Source organism: Naumovozyma castellii, chromosome 10 (assembly GCF_000237345.1).
Source record: "Naumovozyma castellii chromosome 10, complete genome".
Classification (NCBI taxonomy): domain Eukaryota; kingdom Fungi; phylum Ascomycota; class Saccharomycetes; order Saccharomycetales; family Saccharomycetaceae; genus Naumovozyma; species Naumovozyma castellii.
Genome location: NC_016500.1, coordinates 83,072 through 104,966, shown reverse-complemented (window position 1 = coordinate 104,966; position 21,895 = coordinate 83,072). Strand labels below are relative to the sequence as shown.

Sequence of the window (21,895 nt, the reverse complement as noted above, 5' to 3'; positions counted from 1 at the left end):
TCTCGTTGTTTCCTGTTGAATGCTATTGTTTACCCTAGAAATTTCATTCTAACATTTTTTTTTATCATAGAACAAAATCAGTCATTAGAAGAACTGGACAGATGAATGGGCAAATAAACCATCCTTCCTGGTTGCAAAAAGTTTTATTTTAAGCTATATATTCTATCTAGTTATACAGAGCTTATAAAAGTCTTTCCATAGTAGAAACGTGGAAGTCTCTAGCGGCTACAAATCCCTCTTGGAACCCAAGACTTTGTAAATCTTTTCTCTTGATCAACCCACGCTCGACTTCTTCAAAATGTAATTTATCCTGATAATATGGCACCAGGTCATGCTCCACGATGACATGAACGATCAACCTGTTACAATTCAAATGGCCATCTTTGGAATGCTTCAAGGAAGCATTGAAGATATTGATACCACAACGTTTAGCAAAAGCAGTGAATGAGGTTGCCTCGTAGCAGTCCCCTGATTCAGATATTGGTTTGTAAGAGACGGTGGCTAGGACGTTGTCTTCTGCGAAATGGAAGGTATCAGGTTCCGTAATTGTGTAGAATTTGAACTCATCAATCGTGTCAATGTAGGACAAAGTGGGAGAAGAGGATCCGCCAGGAAGTAAGTTTTCGATATCCTTGACCATGACGTAGAGTGTACACTGAGGACTTTTAAGACCTAGGTCATCGAAGAACGAGGCGGGAGAATGAATTCTGAGACATTGGACAAGCTGATACTTTTCTCTTGGCATGTCGTAGCCTTTGTTTATCATTACTGATAAGTCATGGATAGTGGAAGTGGGACACTGTTGGAGGATACCGATGGGGAGAACGACAATATATATATTGTGAGTTGGTCATAGTTGGTTTGCTGTAGTGGATGTGTCAGATAAAGAGATCTATTCTCTCGAGTGAAATTTTTTTTTTTTCTTTCTTATCTGTCAAAGATGGATGACTCTTCCATTAATAAGCAGACAACAACGAAGCAAGGCAAAGACATATTTAAAGTTAGAGCAGAAATGATGATGCACTATTGCTTGGAAAATCGTTGCGATGGTTTCTTGTGAGTAGATTTTCCTTTCTGTGCTATTTGGGTAGTAACCATCTCATTTCATACAGCAGATAAAAGAAACATTTTAGTTGGGGAAACGAGAAGAACAGCTTAACCAATAGTAGATGGTATGAGTATAGAAATAAAAAGTTATGAGAACAGTTACTTGTGTATATAGTGTCTTAGTAGTCGATGGGATGTTGCCTGAATAATAATTCACCAAAGAACGGTAATAGAAAAACTCCGCTTACACATCAATTGAATAGTTTAGTTTAACTATCTTCCTTACACAACACATGTAAATTCACACAAAGAAGCAAGCAACCAAAGAACAAAACGAATTATGAAACTGTTCAATTTGTATAACCGCTGTCTAAGAACCCATCCCAAGACTACAAATGCTATCATGACTGGGACTTTATTCGGAGTAGGGGATATTAGTGCCCAAATACTATTTGCCCCTACTGAACAACCAAAACAAGGTGATGAGATTGAGCAAAAGAAGAAGAACTTCGACTGGCATAGAACTTCTAGAGCTGTTATTTACGGGTCAATGATTTTCTCGTTCATTGGAGACAAATGGTACAAGATTCTACAAAATAACGTGAAGTTGCCACTACGGTTTCAACATAACAAGAGCCTCTCCATGCTTTACAAAGTGAGTGTTGATCAATTGGCATTTGCACCCCTGGGGGTGCCCTTCTATTTCAGTTGTATGACGATTATGGAAGGTGGGACCATGAAGGATGTGGAGACAAAGATCAAGACACAATGGTGGAGGACACTAGTGACTAATTGGTGTGTTTGGCCATTGTTTCAAATGGTTAATTTCACTTGGGTGCCCTTACAACATCGATTATTGGCAGTAAATGTTGTAGCAATCTTTTGGAACACTTATTTGTCGTATATGAATTCTCGAGTTCCTTTGGAAAAACAGTATCCTGTGCATTATCCGCCCGTGGTGGAGTAAATTACAATGAGAGTATTTCTTTGCACATAATGGACGACGGCTGGTTGGTTGGTGTAATATCATCTATCTATCTATCAATAAAATCTATCATCAATATGGATGGAAATTCCGCGTATAGAAAAAAAAAGGCCAAATACTATATAAAAGTTAACAATCGGTCAAACATTTTAGAAAGGATCGACACAGATGAATGGATGAATGTGTTTGCGAGACTAAATAGACTGGTAACTACACATGGTATTGAGCAAGGAATACGAACGACCCGAGTTTCTCCACAAGGGGTCGAATCTTCACCAAAGCCAAAGCGGAGGAAGCAACAACAACAGATCAAGGGCCAGGATAAAATTGTGAAGAAGAATATGTATCTTGTTGGTCGGAATTCACAATACGAAAGAAGAGTGGTGCAAGAACAATTATCACCGTTGCGAGTTCATGAATTTGGCAGATCGGCATTGAAAGATGATTACCAAGTTGGCCATGCACGAGAGAATTATCAGCAATTGCGGAAGATTAATACTGATCCGCGATTCAAATATATCAAAGTAGAAAAATCGCAATCGTTATTGAAGATGATGTTGCCCCGCTTGATGCAGTTGACTGATCCGAGTGCAAGTCCGATGATGGATAACCATGAGGAATCGAAGGTAGTTTATAGTAATTTTTCCACCTCAGAGATACCGAAAGTACCTGATTTCTCCGCTGATGACGAGTCATCATCTCGGCGATTGGAGGAGTACATTGGCATGCTTACACATACGAAATATTACTTCCGATCATCATCGCAGTTGAACGGTGTGATCCCCAAGATCCTGAGAAATTTAATGAATCCGATGAACATGAAAACCCTGCCGCTGAGAACGACACAGATGTATAACGATATGATGTTATTTTATAGTAATCGATTTGATTTTGCCACCGTGCGTGAGCTTTACAAACAATTGAAGATATTGAAATTGAAACCCAATGTGAGAACATTCAATGTAATGATGCGGTCTATTTTGAAGAATTCACATATTAGGAAAACAAATGGTGCCCTGGAGAAGGAAATCTTGTTTGTGTTGAATCAGATGAGGAAATACGAATGTCATGCGGATGTGTACACATGGACTACATGTTATAATTTTTTAAATGATGAATTGTCTAGGGATGTATACATGGAGAATATGATTGAACGTGTTGGTGTCGCCATGACTGATCGGTTTATCTACACCGTGTTGAGGAACCAGGAAGTGGATGCGGAGGGTAAGCGGGATAGTGGATTGGATATATTAAAGTTTCTGGTGAAGAATCAAGTTGGTATCAATGATGAGAAACTATTTCATCTTTGTTTGAAAAGATTTTTAGATGCTGGTGAATTGGATAAGGCTTGGTTGATGATGAGACATTATCAGGAGAGACGAACGATGATGATTACGCACGAGACTTTGAATCTTTTCCTTATTGCCTTTGCAGAGAGAGGAAGATTGGATTTGTCGTTACTTGTGTTCAACAGTTTCATGCGATGGGGGGTGACACCTAATATGGATTCCTTTGATATGCTGTATAAATCGATGGTTAATTGTGGGTACACACGCCATTTCCCGTTTATTTTCCATTATTTGAGGTTGTTAAAGATTAAGATGGGGTTTGGTGAACGGTTTTGTTATTGGAGTGTTAAATGTCGGTCGATTATTAAGTTTAATTATAAGATGAAAGAGGCGGATGCGATGGACGTGGAACGTTGTGGTAGGAAATTGAGCCGTGATAAATTTTTTTGGGATAAAGATCATTTGAATTGGAATTTGAGTTCCAATGGTAGTTGCCCCAGTGCATTGACGCGAGCGTTTTGGTATATTGGATGTCAACCTAAATGGTTAAAGAAAGGCAAGATAAGGGGGCATGGTAGTAATTGTAATTTGATCAAGTCAGATGATGGTACTAAGATTCAAAAAAATGAGTATCGAAAGAGGATACGATATGTGGCAGTGCAGAATGCCATGTTAAAGCGTGTTAAGTATATAGATGATCAATATGGTGCGTTGAAAGAAGAATTGAAAGATAGAGGGTTGTTACATGTAAATAATAAAAAGTAAGATTTGAATATTCATTCATTAGATAATTAATTAATTAATTAATAAAAGGGTAGAGTAGAGGTATAAAAAGTTTGATAAACATTAAAACAAAAAACACAAAACAAATTTGGGTACCTAGGCTTGTGGTACCTGAGCATCACCTTCATCATCCCAGATTTCCTCTTGTTGTTCACCTTCTCCTTGTTCAATTTCGTGTGCACCATCGTCCACTTCTTCTTGAGGTTCCTGCTCTTCTTCTTCTTCGTCCACTTCGCCATAAACGTCATCCATTGTTTGATGGAATGATAAAGTTGGTTTGACAGCTGCGATATCCAAAGTCCATGCTTCCAAAGCGGCTTCCGCATCCATAATAATTTGTCTTGAAGCATCATATCCGTCATAAGCGGGTCTTGCCTCCCCTGGTGTCACTGGAGAATCATCTAACAACTCCAATAGTGCCTTCCCGTAGCCTGCAATCAAAGCGAATTTCTCTGCCAATTCTCTCATTGAATCGAACAAATAATTATATGCTGCCTTTAATTTCTCCCTAGTAATATTCGACAATTGAGCCTCTGCGACCAATGATTCTGCCTCGGCTCTCACCAATTCCTGTTCCAACACAGGGATCTTTGTAGAGTTTGGTTCCTTATATTTCAAATGAGCAATTTCATCCGTAATCTTCTCCTTTCTATCTCTAGAAGGTTGCACGGAAGCTTCAATATTCCTAATGGATTTCAAAGTGACACGGTACTGATCGTACTTATCGATGAATTGATCCTGCAACTCACCCAATTCGTACATCAACACTCCCAACTTATCAGTGACGTCTGAGACATCATCGTCGTTATCGTACCCCCAAAGGGACAATTGTCTAGCGGCGGCGCGTCTTTCGTTGGCGACCACTTCCAGGGCCCTTAGGACACCCTTCTCAGTCTTGACCAGCTGGGACAACTTACGGGATAGTTCAGGACCGAAATTGGCGGCGGTCGACTTACGGAAGGTGGAGGCCAATGAGGCCTTACCGAAGAACTTGGACTTGGTGGTGGCTGGTGGTGGTGGCGGTTGTTGTAACTCGGAGGCGGTGGGAGTTCTCTGGTTTCTTAGTGAGTAGGTTTTGTGCATTATGTTGTGTTGTGTAGCTGTAGCTGTTGTAGTTGTTGAGGGCGAGAGGGAGAGTATGCAACCAAGTACAGCCAGTGAATGAATATATATATATATACATTTCCTTATGACAGGGGAGAGAAGAGGGATGGATGATGGATATCCAATGGAAGGGAAAAGACAGAAAGGAAAAAAAAATTAGGGGGCGGGCGGGTAACCACCCAACAAAAAGGTCACGTGCAATATCCGGGTAACCGCGGAGAGAGAACAATAGAAAAGTTGTGTGTGGTGTCTGGGTCTGCAAGACGGTGTTGAGAGTAACCCCACAAAGAAGAACATTCTCTCTTGATATATATAGACTAGTTTGTTCTATGAGTGTTGGTATGTTATGTTTAACGACAAGTCATGTTATGTTATAGTATGGCAGCTGTGTATCACGTCTCTTTCTGGTAACACATCACATCACATCTATATAGCACTACTATCTACTACCACCCACCATCCTCCCGTAGGTACGTTCGTTCGTTCATAGTTAGCACAAGTACTCATCACTCCAATCTCCTGCTCATTGCCTTCCCGTCCCTTCCCTTCCCTTCACTTTAGTTCACGTTTCTTCACTTCACTGCATTTTCCTGGAGTTGCCTTCAAGAAATTTTGTACTGTTTCTCCATTGAACAAACGAAACGAAACCCAACAGGTGAAAAAAATAAATTAAACTCAAATACTCATTCACACAGTGAACACTTTCCTAGTCTATACTATATCATATCGTATCATATCGTATTAATAAAGGAAACATAATGACTCCCAAGAGAGGCAAACTACGTACGCCTCTCTCAATCGATAATAATACTAATAGTAATATTATCAATAGTAATGATCAGGAACATAATTATATACCAATGAGTGGAATACTTAATCCAAAGACTCCCTCACCAGTATACTCAGACTCTTCCTCTTTGGAAGAACAAAAAAAAATTGAACCGCTGATAATACCTTCTTCTTCTTCCAATTCTTCATCCGTTGCAACGTTTGATACTAATATACGATCAACTTCAAATGTTTCAACATTGACAAATTCATCATCGTCAATGCCTTCTTTAATTACTCTCATACCGCAACAGAAAAGAAGAAATAACTCAATACCATTGATCAATCATCATAAATTACCATCCATCATTCAAAAACCAACTTTTTACTCGCCGTCTCATTCCACCACCACCGCCGCTATACAACAATACCATCCTCCACCTCCACCACAATTCCATCCACCATTAAGACCAGCATTCCCTTTATTGAACCATTCTTTATCAGATCCTTATATAGCACAATCACCACCACATCCATTATATCATCATCATCAGCAACAACAACAACAACAACCAGTGCCCATATTCCCTTTCAACCCATCCTCCTCATCCTCTTCCTCATCCTCATCCATCCATAATAATGGACCCTTCAGAACAGCATTTACAACAATACCCACCATTATACCCTCCTGTTCCTCCTGTTCCTCCTCTTCCGCCTTCATCGCAACAACAGAAGTTCATATACAGAAGACCATCAAGACAATGCCCCATTTGTGGCAAAATAGTCACAAGATCAAGTTCCTTGCAAACGCATATGTTGGTTCATACGGGCGATAGACCGTTTAAATGTAAATGGTTGAACTGTGGGAAGACTTTTAACGTGAAAAGTAATATGAATAGACATTACAAGCTGCATTTGAAGCAACAGCAGCAACAATCGAAGCCATGAGTTTCCTGTCGTTGCATTTACTCATAGACGAAGAGCATAAGTTGCACTTGATGAATCAAGAACAGCATTAATGATTATTTTTTTTGTTAATTGAAAAGGCAGTTTCGAGATTTTATGAGCTTATTCGTTTTCCTTTATGGATCAGACATATCACAGGTCTTTAATTGGTTTTAATGAATCTGTGAACAGTCGTCCTTTTATCGATCTCTCATGAGTTCGTGGGCCAATGTATGCATACACTGTCACAGCTTCAATGCATTATTTTTGAACTCACAAGCCAAGACCGAGAAGTGATATAATTATAATTCAAATTATGATCTCTTTCATCTTTCAATACATGGACACGTAGGTTTCATCTTTAGATGGAATAACAATAGCCATGCATGGCTCTCCTCTCCCCATCTTTCTTTGAGGCATATGGATTCTCTCACTAAGTGGTATTTAAAGCCAAAAAAAATAAACACCCTCATTAGTGGCTCTTTAAGTAGAAAATAACAACAATCGAATCCCTAGTCATCGCTTATATCATTGATTGGTGCATGAATTATCAATTTGTATAAGTCAGCTCACTGATACTAACTAACAGGAGGCATCATAAATTGTTTATCGATAAACGGCTCTGCTCTGCATTATTAGAATTCTGAACTCTCAATTCGGGTCGCAATCACCCAAACATTTTTGGTATTATAAGTTGCTTTCCAAAACAGCAACAATATGTGCTCTCTTTAATCCTTCATTGATAGACAACGTCCGGCCAAGCTTCCAGTCCCTTAGGGGAACTCGCTGAGAATTCGCATTATCGACTACTGATACATTTCATTCCATTCAACGGATTTGTGGATCGTCATGGATCCTCTTATCACATCTCAAGATCCACTGTGAAGGAGAGAAAGAAAGAAAGAAAGAGAAAAACTTGCCCTTTTGTGGATGTGCAACTTTGGCTGTTTTTTTTACCAAAATAAGTATTCTACATTCTTGTCACTCACCTCAGTTTTTTTCTACATTACGTTACGTACATACATACATACGTAGACAAACTAGTAGCAGAATGGCAGATCTAAAGAGCACGGTTTCATCTTCGTACTCACAAACCTATGTACACACACTTGTTCCTATGTAATTTGTACGCAAAGAAGTAAATAGATGCATCACAGTGACGGCGGAAGCCATTTTAAACTTTCTCAACTTTAACTTTTAACGGATCCCTCCTTATTTATTACGTGAAAGGAACCTTAGATTCAGGGAGTAACGGCTGCTCAAGTTCACTGGGTTTTCAAAAAGTTTTTTTATTTTAATCTTTTTTTAGATAAAGATTTTCTAGCAATGTGAAGTTTGTTCCAACAATATCCCAGGGAAAGAGGGGGTACCATCCACAAGAGGAAATAATACCAGATAAATAACTTTTAAGCAGAAAAGAATTAAAAAGATATTTCTAGAACGTTCTGGAAAAAAAAAAATTTCTGAAACAGAATAGGCTAGTACGACAAGATGTAGATGTCTTTGATACTTTTTTTGTGAATAAACATGCTTGAATCTTATTTACCGTTCCCTTACTTACCAAGATGGTGAGACGAGAGAACTATCTGACCTAGCGTATATATATATATGTACTATTATTATACAATGTTATATATACAAATGACGTAATGAATATCAAATTTAAGTGTAACGCCCTAAACTGACCCCCCTTGGTTTAATCCCAGTCTCTTTAGTTCTCCAAGAATTATTCATTGACTGTTTATCATATTCGCTTTTGAAACTTTTCATGGTTTTCAACCCCCTCCCCAAGAATGCTCTTAATAGTAACAATACACTCGTAGTTCCCAGCCAAATATAATAAATCCACAAGAATAGACACACCCTTAACAATATTAACAAAACAACACAGCCATATCATCTCATCTCACTTCCATTTCTTGGCAAACCTCTAAACGAATCCTCCGCGAAATTTCAGAAACGAGCAAAACAAACAAAACGGACTAAATAAGACCACTCATTCTATACACAACTCACCATTCCACCCTGATCCCGATCAAAGATCTCACATCAGCATGTCCGGTCTCAGAAAAATCTCCACCTCCTCGGGGAATGCCAACTCTTCCACCGCAGCCAAGAATTACGATTCCGTCATGAAGATTCTCCTCATCGGTGACTCCGGAGTCGGCAAATCTTGTCTGTTGGTTCGTTTCGTCGAGAACAAATTCAACCCTTCCTTCATCACCACCATCGGTATCGACTTCAAGATTAAGACCCTCGATATCCAAGGCAGGAAAATAAAGCTGCAATTATGGGACACGGCGGGCCAGGAACGTTTCAGAACAATCACAACGGCATACTATAGGGGTGCCATGGGTATCATTCTGGTATACGACGTCACAGATGAGAGGACATTTCAGAATATAAGACAATGGTATAGTACGGTCAATGAACATGCTAATGAGCAGGTACAGTTGCTGCTTGTTGGAAATAAGAGCGATCTAGGAAATAGACAGGTCACAAAGGAACAAGGAGAGGAATTGGCAAGGGAGTTAGGCCTACCATTTATGGAGGCAAGTGCTAAGAATGACGATAACGTGAATGATTTGTTTTTGCAACTGGCAAAATTGATCCAGGAGAAGATAGATAATGATGAGATGGGGGAACCTAGGACGGCCAAGAAAAATGTAAATATAAAATCAAAAGATGGGAAAACATCCTCTTGTTGTTAGGGAGCGGATAGATGAGACACTATATAAACACATATTACCTTTCAATATAAACTGAATATATTCTAGCAACGTATGTAAATCTTATCAATATTTTATGACGCGTGCCAATTGGGAAAAAAAATGGCAAGTGGGATTTCCAAACCAGCATCATATCACAGAGAAAAAGGTATTGAACAGTCAGCCAAGTGCAAAAGGAAACAACTCACTTCTCCTGGACCAACGCAATCAAGCAATGTCTGTATCAAGTTACAGGAAATCAAAGAACCCAAACAGGTTTGCCCCAGTGTACTCACCAATATCAACATATTACTACTCTTCCAAGAGCACCAACAATGATAGAGATGCATACGCATCATTTTTTGATCCAAGGAGGACAATGAGTGCTGGGAGCTGGGATAGAAAAAATAATAACAGAGAACGTTCTCCCTGGAGCATTCCATCTTCTACAGGGACCTACGAGGATAATCAGAAGCAAAATAATGACAGCAACAATAAAAGTATACTGGACGATTTATTCAACCTATTCCATCCCGGCAAACTTTTATGGGGTAAACAAGGTCGTAGCGTTACTACGAATTCAAGTCATGAAGTTGCCCCCAAAAATAGCAATGAACCTTCTTTATCAAGGAAGCATCTTCGAGATACAGACGATTTCTTCTACTTGCCCTTAAAGAATAGAAAAATCAATCCATCTAACACGAAAGTGACTAATAACCAAGGAAAGAAACGTGCATTAGCAAATATTAATAACGAAAATAATGGCAAGAGAAGTATACCGGATTCAAAATCTCGTAACATTACCACTACAAATGCAAATTCACAATCTACGGTACCAATCTCGTTTTCCAAGGACCCCTTTGGTTGGAATAAATGGGAAACGGAAGAGATTGGTACTTCTTCTTCAACTTCTACTTTATCGCCCTCTCAATACGGTACGAAACTCCTGAGAAGACATCATAGAAGAGATTCCCCTCGTGGCTCCTCTTTCTCATTTAATAATACTAGAGAAGATGCCATCCAAGTGTTACGTGAGAAATCAGATGAGGTGTCATATTTGAAACAAATCTTTAATGGAGAATATCAAATACCGAAATGTGTACAGGATGAAAGAGAGCATCAATTAAAATTACTGGAATTGGATAGAATACAAGATTTAAATGAGAATAAAAATATAAAGAGATCTATAATTGATTTAACTGAAAAGATTAAAAATGTCTTATTAGACAGAACTCACAAGAAGGATAATAATGAGAATACTGATGATATTATAATTGTGAAAGAAAAGAAAATTTCACCGTTAGAAAAAAAAAGAAGACAATACTTGGATGAAAAGATAAATTATAATAAATCTTTAATTAAATTTGAGAATGAATTTAAAAATTTCAAAGATTTATTAGAAGAGAGAAGAAAGATCCAAGATGAAGTACAAAAAAAGAAAGCCTTTGCGAAAGTAAAAAACCTAATCCCAACATTATCCAAAGAAGAAGTCAATAAAGTACAAAATACCATACTGCGGAAAGATAACGCCAAATTAATGAATAGAGATAATTTAGAAATCAATATTCGCGATTTTAAGACATTGGCACCAAGAAGATGGTTAAATGATACTATTATTGAATTCTTCATGAAAGCAATTGAAAAGAAAACTGATAAGGTGGTTGCTTTTAATTCATTTTTTTATACCACACTATCTGAACGTGGTTACCAAGGTGTTAGAAGATGGATGAAAAGAAAGAAGGCAACAATCGCATCATTGAATAAAATTTTTGTCCCTATTAACTTAAATCAATCCCATTGGGCTTTATGTATCGTTGATATTAAGAATAAGACGATAGGTTATGTCGATTCTTTATCCAACGGATCTACCGCCACTAGTTTTGCCATATTAACTGACGTGCAAAATTATGTTATACAAGAAAGTGGCAACACTTTGGGGCAAGATTTCGAATTGATTCATATAAGTTGTCCTCAACAACCCAATGGATTTGATTGTGGTATTTATGTATGCATGAATACATTATACCTAAGCCGAGATGCAATGTTAACCTTTGACAAAAACGATGCCATTAGAATGAGACAATATATTGGTCATCTCATATTATCAGATAGTTTAAAATGAGATTTTTAATAAACACTTTAATAATTTAATTTAACCATTTCTATAGAACATCCTCGAACCTTTCGATGTATGCGTATATATCCAATATAATAAATGTGTAATCAATATTCAACATTCTTCGGTTTATTTAGATTTAATCTTATGCAATAATATGGAAAAAATATGCTAAAAATGCAAACATTATTCTTTCTTTTGTTCTTCAATTTGTAAAGATTTTGTAAGGTCGACTAACGATTCTATATCATCCTTCTCAAGCGGGGAAGCTTTTCCTAATTTCTCCTTTGAAGGTATCTTGGTCTGCTCTTTTAGTGGTGCTTTGATCTTCAAATTCTTTAAATCATCCAGAACATCTGCTATTTCAACATGTTCACCTTCCTCTTCACCTTCTTCTATAAATTTATCAAGCTTATTCTCCCAACCTAATTCTGTGGCCAATATCGTCGCAGCTTCATCTATATCACCACAGTATACAAGATCTGAATTCCTTGGATTCGTCTTAAAATCACCAACAGTTTCCAAATTTACTAATGATCGTGTAACTTTTTTAGGAATTTCTGTCGGCAATGATGCAAACGGATATACTGCCAAGGAAGTCCCTGCAACGATAACTAAAGTATCACTACCCTTTGCACTTCCCATCCATTTCAAGTCATTATCCCAAGTTTCAAAAAATTTCACTGGTAAATCTTCACCAAAGAAGACGATATTGGGCTTCACTAACCCACCACATTTATCACATTTTGCAAATTCAAATTTCTTACTATTTATATCAAGTGATGATTCTATCTTCGTTTTGAAGTATTCCATGGGGAATTGCTTATCACAATCAATACAATGATTTGATGCAAAACTTCCGTGCGCTTCGATTACATATTCTTCCTTTGTACCAGCCTCTCTTTCCAACGTATCAATATTTTGAGTGTATATCCTTTGCAACCTGCCCTCGTCTTGAAACAGTCGCATTAAATAATGGAATTTAGAAGGTTTAAAATTCCCTGGATATAATTCCTTAGCTAATAAATAAAAAGGTTTGGGATTATCTTCAAAGAATTCAATATCAAAGACTGCTTCAGCAAATGGTAGATTCAATTTAGACAAATTATGGTACAGGCCTGTCTTTGGAGATCTGAAATCGGGGATACCACATGATGTTGAAATGCCTGCCCCAACTAAGAGAATGACTTTCGCCTTTGGATTGGCTTTCAAATGGGAAGATATCTTCCTTATCACATCTGTATTTCCTTTTGTCATTGGATAACGGCTTAGCAACTCTAGAAGGTCCAATCTTCTCGAGATGGTTTAATAAGAGTTCTCATCTTCAAGCAAAAAGTGAGGAAAGTGTAAATCAAAAAAAAAAGATCGACCCCAGTGAGGATTGAACTCACGATCTTGCGATTAACAGTCGCACGCCTTAACCAGCTTGGCCATGGAGTCTTAATTTTTTGTTTTTTAGAGGTTTAGTTGTTGGTGAAACCCTACTGAAAAGTGCACGTGTAGCTTTTTCTGGAAAGTGTAACAATCGAAAATTTCAATGAACCGCCGAAAGATACATTAAGACCTATCAAATATGCAATCAAATAAAATAATCCTATCGCTGCCATGGACAGATATGATAGACAATTGAGATTATGGGGTAAAGAAGGTCAATCTCTATTAGACAATGCAAATATTTGCGTAGTTGGTGATGAATCACCGTTGTTGCAAGAAGTTTGGAAAAACTTAGTCCTTTCAGGTGTGTCAAAGTTTACATGGATGATTGAAAACACAATGGAGTCTTCATTACAAGAAAAGGATTTATTTTCTTGTGATTTTATTACTGAGATATCTGCTCTTCATCCCTCTGGAATCCGAGTTAAACGAAAAGCCTTGGCATCACTTAAGGGAGCCGATAATTCTTTTTGGTTTCAATTCTCCCTTATAATAATAATTAATTGTTCGGATTCAAAACTTTTAGAATTATTCAATAATTCTGATTCCCAATATTTTCCACCTATTATCACCACTTTCGCTACTGGACTTTATGGCTACCTTCACACTTACCTTAGTGAACCTCATTTCATTATCGAATCGCACCCTGATAACCCGATACCAGAATTAAGGTTAGATCAACCGTGGAAAGAACTAAGTATATATTTGACTAAGTTCCAAGTTGACAAGATGAATGAATTTGAAATATCAGAATTACCTTATCCAGTGTTACTATTTCACTGTGTCCAGATGGCGGCAAGGAACAATTACAAATTGACCTCCCCCCTTCTGCGGAATGAACTGCGGCGTTGGGCTTCTGATACAAATCCCACAGGCTTGAATGATCCGAATTATATAGAAGCCTATAGATTCGCACATCTAGCTTTCACAAACGAAAAAATATTGATACGACTTAATGAGATGATTCAATATGGTTTCTCAATGGATCATTTGGATGATCCCTACAACCGAAAAGTGATAGCATTGTTGAAAGCTTTAGGCGAGTATATCAATCGTGAAGATTTTCCTATATATCCTATTATGGGAACCATCCCTGATATGAGCTCTTCAACCAAGAATTACATTGAACTAAAACAAATTTACCAAAATGAGGGGCAAAAAAACACTAAAAGTTTACAAAAATTATTGGATAAAGAAGGTGAAGAAGTTCCATTTGAAATGATCAAACTCTTTTGTGCAAATCTTAAATACCTGAATGTAATAAAACCGACCGCTAGCAAACTTACATTGCTATTTTCTTCAGATGATGACCTTTTAAGAGACCTATTAGCTATACAATATAATTTAAATGATATTGCTAATAGCGGAGCAATTAATATGAAAGCAGCATCGATGAACTCTTACCCCACGGCGTCTTTCATGGGTGGTGTAGTCGGTCAAGAGGCAATAAAGCTTATTACACATCAATATATACCGCTAGACAATATCTTCACATATGATGGCCTAAAGAATGAAACAAAAATATTTCGAATATAAGGCATTTATAAAAAAAATATGTGCATTGTTTCACTTTAAATACCACTGGAACATTTCGTTTACCTTTTATTTGTCTACCAGCATATCTTGGAATAGTATTGACGCTTACGAAAAAAATGACGTTGCTTACGTAGGCTTCTCTGGTGCAGCCCGTATCTCGACACACTTTCAAACTATGGTTGCTTCATTGATTGAGCAACTAAACAGCAGAACAGGTTAGAAGATATATCCTCTGGCTAAGCTACCGTACGTACTCATACAGTAAAGGTAAAAATTTAATCATTGTTACGGCTCCATAAGAGACAGACAATAAGCATTCCACGGCCGTGAGCAAAAACATTTTCCCGAACCCACAATCCATTGATATTTCGTATGCATTTCCAACTAGCTATCCTGGTTTTTTTATGCAATATTTGGGTAGTAAATGGTCTTGCTAATCTTTATTTGCGCGGCAACTCCCTTGGCCTGCCGGCTGATAAGTATTGGTTGTCAAACAATAATGAGCCATTAAGACAAACAACTTTTCAAGAAGCCTTTAACTACTGGAGCGAATTGGCAACCTTGAAAACAGAAGATTCAGCTGCTCAAGTTAATAAGACCCTTCTCTTGGATGAATGTGATTCTTACGCCTGCCAATTGGTCTTTTACGAAGGTCTCCCTGATGGCGCTTTTTTGTTTACTATAAAGACTAAAAGACATGACAATATTACGTTTATCGAAGATGGCAGTTCGTACAAAATCGAGGCATTTTCACAAATTTCAGTTTTTAACCTGATACATATTCCACGAAAAATAATTACAGGTTTCTACGAGCTTATTTTAAATATTTTTAATGGGGAATGGGCATGGTCAGGATTTGAAGTAGATTACATTTTGTCCGATCCACAGTTAAGATGGTACGCCTTTGCTTCTTGTAATCATTTAGGAACTTGTGATGGTAACATTTCTGCGAAACAAATTCGTTGTGCTCTAAAAGCAGTGCTCGAGGGAGAAAATCCTTCGCTGACGAGGGGAGGATTGGGTCTAGCGATTGGCAATCGGGCAGATTTCAGTTTAGATTTACGAATCTATAGTGACTATGAATCATTTCAATTTAATTACCCTTGGTCAATACCTGTTAACAGCAGGGAAGGTGATAAAGGATGGTCATTGACAAGTCATTGTTGGTGATAGGTGAGCACCTGTGTCAACAACATGAACCTCTCGATAATACATTTTTATGCCGTACTAAAGCAAAGCTATTTTGAATACAATGCATTTATTACAAATTAATACTTAGATTTTTAGTTCTTTATATTGATTGAATCGCTATAAATCATCAAAACTGCCTTGTATACCACTTGAACTTGTTTTTTGCCTCTTATTTTGCATGACAACTTCTTTCCAATCTTGTTTAACTTCATCATCCTCACTATCGCCGTTGTCCTCTTTAGCCAATTGGTCTTCAATGGCTTTCCTCTTTATGCTCATTTTTAATCTTCTTTCTGCCTTCGTTTCCTTAGTCTCTGTTTTGTTGGACCATGCCATATTCTTCTTCTTTAGTTCAAATTTCAATTTCTTCTTGTCGTGAATATCCTTTAAGTGTTTTAGTTCATCTAATCTCTTCTTCTCTTGTTTCTTGTCAGCATAGGCAAAAGAATCCAAATCTACAGGAGGGTCAACCAACCAACCATCTTTAAAGATAACTGAATTTTCTGGATCATCATCTTTTTTCAGATATTTGGTTATCTCTGGCATTCTCGGTAGACGGAAAAGACCATACATCTTGCATATGCTCACATAATCCAAAGTTTGTAATCTGAATATGGAACTAGCAGAATGATTTGAATAATATCTAATGAAGGCAACAAATGATTTTACACCGTGATCGAATCTTGATCTATCTGCAAGTATCCAATTCTTGAACATGTTATAGAATTCCTCTGGCTTTGGTAAACCTTTGATTGTCAAGTCTTTAATTTCTTCTAGCTCCACATTTTTCACTTGCATGAATGGAACGTAATCTTCTTCCCTTCCCTTATTTAGGAATGTTATGGCTTTACCAATTCTATTAGCTCTACCAGTTCTACCACATCTATGTAAGAAAATGTCACTGTCGGTAGGTGGATCTAATTGAATGACTAAATCCACGTCAGGAATATCAATACCTCTAGCAGCCACATCAGTAGTCAAAAGAACAGAATTGTCCAATGTTTCTGTAAACTTTTCTAATGTTTTCATTCTCGAAACAGTTTGCAATTTCCCATGTAGAGAAAATATAGATAAGTTTTCATTTATTATGCCCTTGGATTGTAAAAATTGGATGAAAGAGTAAAAATATGTCACGGAAATACATGTGGGAAAATAAACAATGCATTTCTTGTACCTATAGTTGTTTACTATACTTAATAGTTGTTGAAATTTTAATTCTGGATCGACGACAATATAATTCAGTTTCAAAGATGAAGGTGCATGGTTTTTCGAATTTACTGTAATTTTTACTGGATTTCTTAACCCTGTTTTAAAAATTGTATTCCCAGCACTACTAATAGTAGCAGAAAATAACCCAGTTCTTCTTTGTTTGGGCAAAACTGACAAGATCCTCTCCACATCCTTCACAAAACTAACATCTAGTAATCTATCAGCTTCATCAAGGATGACCATACTACATGACGTGGTCTTCACAACGGGCATCTGCAAAAAATCTAATATTCTCCCTGGAGTTCCCACTAATATCTGTGGTCTATTTTCGATAAGATCATTAACGTCATCTCGTACAGTACTTTCATTGGTCCCAACCAATAATTGTGCCCTTATAGGGTATTGATCTTCGGGGTAATGTTCCAAGAATTGGTCGATGACAGACTTAATTTGTTTGGACAATTCTCTTGTGGGGGACACAATTAAAGTATGGAAATGTGCCTTTTTGAAATTTTTGGTATTTGCATTCTCAGCAATGACTTTCTCGAGTATGGGGATAACGAAGGAAACAGTTTTACCAGATCCAGTCACTGATTCTACCACGACATCTTTATTCTTGGCAAATAGAGGAATTGTTGATGCTTGGACCGGTGTCATTTGATCAAATCCCATCACTTCTATCGCGGTACGAATCCATGGTTGCACGGGGCAATCTAGATCATCCCATGATAATGATTTTGACATTTTGAGGTACTTTTGTGTGTAGGAAGGGGGTTGTCGTTTTGAGTAACTTTCAAATATGTTCTGATAAGGTGAGATGAGATGAGATGAGATGAGCTTGAAACTTTTCAGCTTTTTTTTCCTGTCTTGAATTTTCAAAGTATTTGGGCCCGCAAGATTTTCGTGCCATTTCCGCTGCCAAATAATTGACAGTAACAATGAATTCTTTTTTAATGGAATCGATGGATTCTGAACTAAAGTGTAAGGACAATCTCTCCCCCCCCCCCTCCTGTTAAGGCTTATTAAAAAGTAAATAAACAAGCCATTTTTAAGAACTAAGAAATATGCAATATCCGTGTAGGGGATTGGTCAAGCTAGATGAACCAACACTCTGCTAGTCTCAATCGATCACGTTATTTCTATTATCAAGGCTTGAAATTTACTATTATCGCAGTAACCAGACTGTCATAAACCGTACAACCATCCACTAATCGGAAACGTAGTGAAACAGACCCACTTCAAGGCGGGCTTAACCAGCCAAAACTACTAACTCACAACCTACTTATCGGAACATGATGAAATGTTCTACGTGGGGGGTGCATTTTCACCAGCCACTGGGGAAAGATGTGATATCTCAGTAGCGTAGTGACAGTTGCGGAACAACTTTTAACTCCGGGCCAAATCCCGTTAGATAAGTCACCAAAGAGAGGACTTAATTTGCCCTATATGCCACAGTATGTATGTACTAGAGTCACAACTACTAAGCCCTGTCGTACGACTTCTCTTCTAGTTTATCTCAGACTTTATCTGAGACCCTGGCGCAGTTACTTAGCCTGCTAAACAAAAAAAACTCGCACAACAACAGGCAAAACAGACCCTTCCGCACGAAAAAAAAAAAGCTAATCGATGTCTGGAGAAAAAAGAAAACGAGGGAAACCTTATAAGTAGGACAGTAATTGCATCAACTAACCTGCATTTTGAATATTGAATTTCTTTTTCTTTTTGTTTTTACAAGGTTTGAAATTAACACTGACAAACAAATCCAATACTACATTACAATAGAGAAAAAAATGGGTATTTTAGCAAAAGCGCTAATGAGAACTCTTAAGGCCGGTAATGAAGACTTACATGTTGACATGTCTTCAACAAAGAAAGTCCCTGAAAAGTTCCAATTTTGTACGGAGAGAACTATGCCAATGGTTCGTCTATGGAATAGAGGGGGGTACTTTCTTTTTTCCTCCAGACAATCCTTAGACAAATTTAAGGCAGATGGGGGTTCCGCCAAATTTGTTGCCACGAATAAGGAAGGTGTTGGTATTCCTTTATTCCATATTACAAGAGAAGTGATAGAATTGGTTCCTTCCTTTAACATGTACAAATACGAAATTATATCTGCTGATGATCCACCAATTTATTCTAATCATGCTGAATTGGTTTCCGATAACGGAAAATTTAAACTGTATAAGATACCATTCTGTAAGATTAGTACCACTGTCAATGCTACAAGAATTGAACACCATTTCAACTATTTCACAGTCAAGGAATTTAATAATTCTTTAATTAGACAACCTATGTTCAGAGACATGGATACCGAGATTGAATCTTCACTCTTGAGATGGCACACTAATTATACTCCAGTGTTGACAAATACACACTATAGCCTGGAATTACTACCTCAGAAGATGCCAAGTTTGTATGATGATAAGTCGGTCACCGTGAGGAACAAATTAATTGGTGAACCTGTTTACGATAAGTTTGTTGTGGGTCATCTCACGAGTGATACCAGTGATTTAATGCCAAGGACAACTTTTAAAGTGGCAAAATTAATCGTGGGGGAAACTACTGAGACTGACTCACTTGGTATTTCCGATATCCCATTGACTACACAAATTATTGCATGCCAGAGTATGTTAATCTATTATGTCGACGAACTCAAAGACACGGAAAGGAGTCGTAGAAGAACAGGCAGACAGCGTTTGAACACCAATCAAATAATCTTTTAAGTAAGCTTAAACTTGTATTCGATAAGATGTATAATAATTTGGCACTTCATTAGGAGTTACCTACTATTGCTACTTTATAAATTTAACTGCATCACTTACCCTTTGCCTTCTTTAAGGGGAGTGTGACACATACAGACAATAAAATCCTTATTCATATTACGATATTTCCTCGAGAAAACAGCGCACCAAGCCTTTTTCCCCTCTGCGACGTTTCTTAGGCCTTGGCGCAGTTACTGCAGAATGAAAAAAAAAAATAATAAAGACGTTATATTGCAGGCAAAGGAGACCCTGTGGAACAGTAGGACTTCGCCTCAAAGTCGAAAGCACAGAGAATTATATAAGGAGGAGCACATGTTGACTAAGCTAGTAACATCTTCATAGATTTGCATTTTTACTTTAAGTTAGCATTACATCACCGAATACGCAGGAAGCTGAACTTAAACTCAAACCAAATACAGAAAAAATATGGGTATATTATCAAAGGCGCTTATGAGAACCCTTAAGGGTAATGAAGAACTGCATGTTCAAATGGCCTCCACAAAGAAAGTACCAGAACAATTTCGTTTCAAATCCGAAAGAACATTACCGATGGTTCGTTTCTGGAACAGAAGAGGCATTTTCCTCTTTTCTTCTAGACAATCATTAGATAAATTTAAGGCTGAGGGTAGCTCTTTCGGATTCGCACCCACGAACAAAGAAGGTGTTGGTATCCCCTTATTCCACATTGTTAGGGAACTTCTCGATCTGGTCCCCACGTTTAACATTTACAAATATGAAATCGTATCAGTTAACGATCCACCAGTATATTCTACAGAAGCAGAACTGATATCAGATAATGGTAACTTCAAACTTTACAAGATACCATTTTGCAAGATTAATATGACTGTTGATCTCACTAGGATCCAATATAACTTTCATTTTTTTTCCACTCCCGTAGACAAGCAAGCCGATACTTCATTGATCAAACAACCAAATTTTAGAGATATGGATACCGAAATTGATTCATATATTATGAGGTGGCATATTAACTATACTCCAATATTAACAAACTCACATTACACTTTGGAGTTACTGCCTGCAAATATGACCTCATTGTATGACAATAAATCTCTTACGGTAAGAAACAATATGATGGGTGAACCGGTATATGACAAATTTGTCGTTGGCCACCTTACCAGTGATACGAGTGATTTGCTGCCGAAAACAACGTCTAAGGTAGCCAAATTGATCGTGGGGGAAACGAAGATAAATTCATTTGGTATTTCTGATATTCCTTGGAATACTCAAGTACTCGCATGCCAAAGTTTACTGATTCATTATATTGATGAAATTAAGGAACGTGAAACAAGTCGTAAAAAGAAAAGGAGAAATAGAAATAATTTAGTCACTAATCAAATGCTTTTTTAAAGAGAGTTTAACTTATATCATTATATAATAGACCTTTAATAGACCATTTTAAAAATAAGGTACATCGTTGCTTTTTCATTTTGCCTCTTCTATCTTTTCCCTCTGTTCATGTTTTCTGTCCTAGGTAATTAATTCAAAAAAGATCTCTGAAAAAGAGAATTGTCACTAATATGGTCTCCAGATATTCCTGTGTTGAATTGTTTTTAGGCTGATATGTCTGTGTTGTGGACTTGCCTTTTTGCTGTAGCAATATTTCTCAGTACTGACTATGGCTTTTATCCCATTTATATACTAATATTTATATGAACCGAATATAAAGGAGACTGTTCGGCCCTGGGTGTCCCGTCGTTTTATTCCTGTTTTCTAATGGACTTTATGGATACGTAGGTACCAACCATTCTTGTCTTTCAATATATTGGGGCTGCTGCGTTAAATAACATCGTCGACTTTTCTTCGAGTCTTTCTAAAAAGGTTATAAAATTGTATAATGATAACCTGTGTTTATAAGGGTTCTCAATTGTTTCTTGTCTCAATTTAAATGGTTACTCCCATTTGAGCAAAAAAAATTTAGGTTAAATAAATTCCAGTTTGTCAAGGTGAGTGTCTATCCATGCTTGTTGTTATAATATTTGAAACTGTACTCTATCGAG

At 37.3% G+C, this 21,895-nt stretch overlaps 13 protein-coding genes and 1 non-coding gene across 14 annotated transcripts; 9 read left to right on the top strand and 5 right to left on the bottom strand.

Annotated features, from left to right (window-relative positions):
- Positions 1–181: 181 nt before the first annotated feature.
- RMD6 (Rmd6p) lies at positions 182–766 on the bottom strand (the record flags this gene model as incomplete). Its single annotated transcript, XM_003678338.1, has 1 exon — positions 182–766. The coding sequence occupies one exon, from the start codon at positions 764–766 to the stop codon at positions 182–184; it is 585 nt and encodes a 194-aa protein (XP_003678386.1).
- A 621-nt stretch (positions 767–1,387) lies between these two features.
- SYM1 (ethanol metabolism protein) lies at positions 1,388–2,014 on the top strand (the record flags this gene model as incomplete). Its single annotated transcript, XM_003678337.1, has 1 exon — positions 1,388–2,014. The coding sequence occupies one exon, from the start codon at positions 1,388–1,390 to the stop codon at positions 2,012–2,014; it is 627 nt and encodes a 208-aa protein (XP_003678385.1).
- Positions 2,015–2,043: 29 nt separating this feature from the next.
- AEP3 (Aep3p) lies at positions 2,044–4,086 on the top strand (the record flags this gene model as incomplete). The annotated part of the gene is made up of 1 exon (XM_003678336.1): positions 2,044–4,086. One exon carries the CDS (start codon positions 2,044–2,046, stop codon positions 4,084–4,086), a length of 2,043 nt encoding a protein of 680 aa, XP_003678384.1.
- A 114-nt stretch (positions 4,087–4,200) lies between these two features.
- LSP1 (lipid-binding protein LSP1) lies at positions 4,201–5,187 on the bottom strand (the record flags this gene model as incomplete). The annotated part of the gene is made up of 1 exon (XM_003678335.1): positions 4,201–5,187. One exon carries the CDS (start codon positions 5,185–5,187, stop codon positions 4,201–4,203), a length of 987 nt encoding a protein of 328 aa, XP_003678383.1.
- Positions 5,188–6,615: 1,428 nt separating this feature from the next.
- Positions 6,616–6,924, top strand: NCAS0J00640 (uncharacterized protein; the record flags this gene model as incomplete). Its single annotated transcript, XM_003678334.1, has 1 exon — positions 6,616–6,924. One exon carries the CDS (start codon positions 6,616–6,618, stop codon positions 6,922–6,924), a length of 309 nt encoding a protein of 102 aa, XP_003678382.1.
- Positions 6,925–8,975: 2,051 nt separating this feature from the next.
- NCAS0J00630 (Rab GTPase family protein) lies at positions 8,976–9,632 on the top strand (the record flags this gene model as incomplete). Its single annotated transcript, XM_003678333.1, has 1 exon — positions 8,976–9,632. One exon carries the CDS (start codon positions 8,976–8,978, stop codon positions 9,630–9,632), a length of 657 nt encoding a protein of 218 aa, XP_003678381.1.
- A 94-nt stretch (positions 9,633–9,726) lies between these two features.
- On the top strand, positions 9,727–11,751 carry ULP1 (SUMO protease ULP1; the record flags this gene model as incomplete). Its single annotated transcript, XM_003678332.1, has 1 exon — positions 9,727–11,751. The coding sequence occupies one exon, from the start codon at positions 9,727–9,729 to the stop codon at positions 11,749–11,751; it is 2,025 nt and encodes a 674-aa protein (XP_003678380.1).
- Positions 11,752–11,931: 180 nt separating this feature from the next.
- HST2 (histone deacetylase HST2) lies at positions 11,932–13,002 on the bottom strand (the record flags this gene model as incomplete). Its single annotated transcript, XM_003678331.1, has 1 exon — positions 11,932–13,002. The coding sequence occupies one exon, from the start codon at positions 13,000–13,002 to the stop codon at positions 11,932–11,934; it is 1,071 nt and encodes a 356-aa protein (XP_003678379.1).
- Positions 13,003–13,111: 109 nt separating this feature from the next.
- On the bottom strand, positions 13,112–13,185 carry NCAS0Jtrna3N. The gene has a single exon. It is a non-coding gene; the product is annotated as a tRNA-Asn (tRNA).
- Positions 13,186–13,350: 165 nt separating this feature from the next.
- ULA1 (Ula1p) lies at positions 13,351–14,715 on the top strand (the record flags this gene model as incomplete). The annotated part of the gene is made up of 1 exon (XM_003678330.1): positions 13,351–14,715. The coding sequence occupies one exon, from the start codon at positions 13,351–13,353 to the stop codon at positions 14,713–14,715; it is 1,365 nt and encodes a 454-aa protein (XP_003678378.1).
- Positions 14,716–15,087: 372 nt separating this feature from the next.
- Positions 15,088–15,885, top strand: NCAS0J00590 (uncharacterized protein; the record flags this gene model as incomplete). Its single annotated transcript, XM_003678329.1, has 1 exon — positions 15,088–15,885. One exon carries the CDS (start codon positions 15,088–15,090, stop codon positions 15,883–15,885), a length of 798 nt encoding a protein of 265 aa, XP_003678377.1.
- Positions 15,886–16,023: 138 nt separating this feature from the next.
- Positions 16,024–17,859, bottom strand: SPB4 (ATP-dependent RNA helicase SPB4; the record flags this gene model as incomplete). Its single annotated transcript, XM_003678328.1, has 1 exon — positions 16,024–17,859. One exon carries the CDS (start codon positions 17,857–17,859, stop codon positions 16,024–16,026), a length of 1,836 nt encoding a protein of 611 aa, XP_003678376.1.
- Positions 17,860–18,905: 1,046 nt separating this feature from the next.
- NCAS0J00570 (uncharacterized protein) lies at positions 18,906–19,838 on the top strand (the record flags this gene model as incomplete). The annotated part of the gene is made up of 1 exon (XM_003678327.1): positions 18,906–19,838. The coding sequence occupies one exon, from the start codon at positions 18,906–18,908 to the stop codon at positions 19,836–19,838; it is 933 nt and encodes a 310-aa protein (XP_003678375.1).
- Positions 19,839–20,303: 465 nt separating this feature from the next.
- Positions 20,304–21,245, top strand: NCAS0J00560 (uncharacterized protein; the record flags this gene model as incomplete). The annotated part of the gene is made up of 1 exon (XM_003678326.1): positions 20,304–21,245. The coding sequence occupies one exon, from the start codon at positions 20,304–20,306 to the stop codon at positions 21,243–21,245; it is 942 nt and encodes a 313-aa protein (XP_003678374.1).
- Positions 21,246–21,895: the final 650 nt, after the last annotated feature.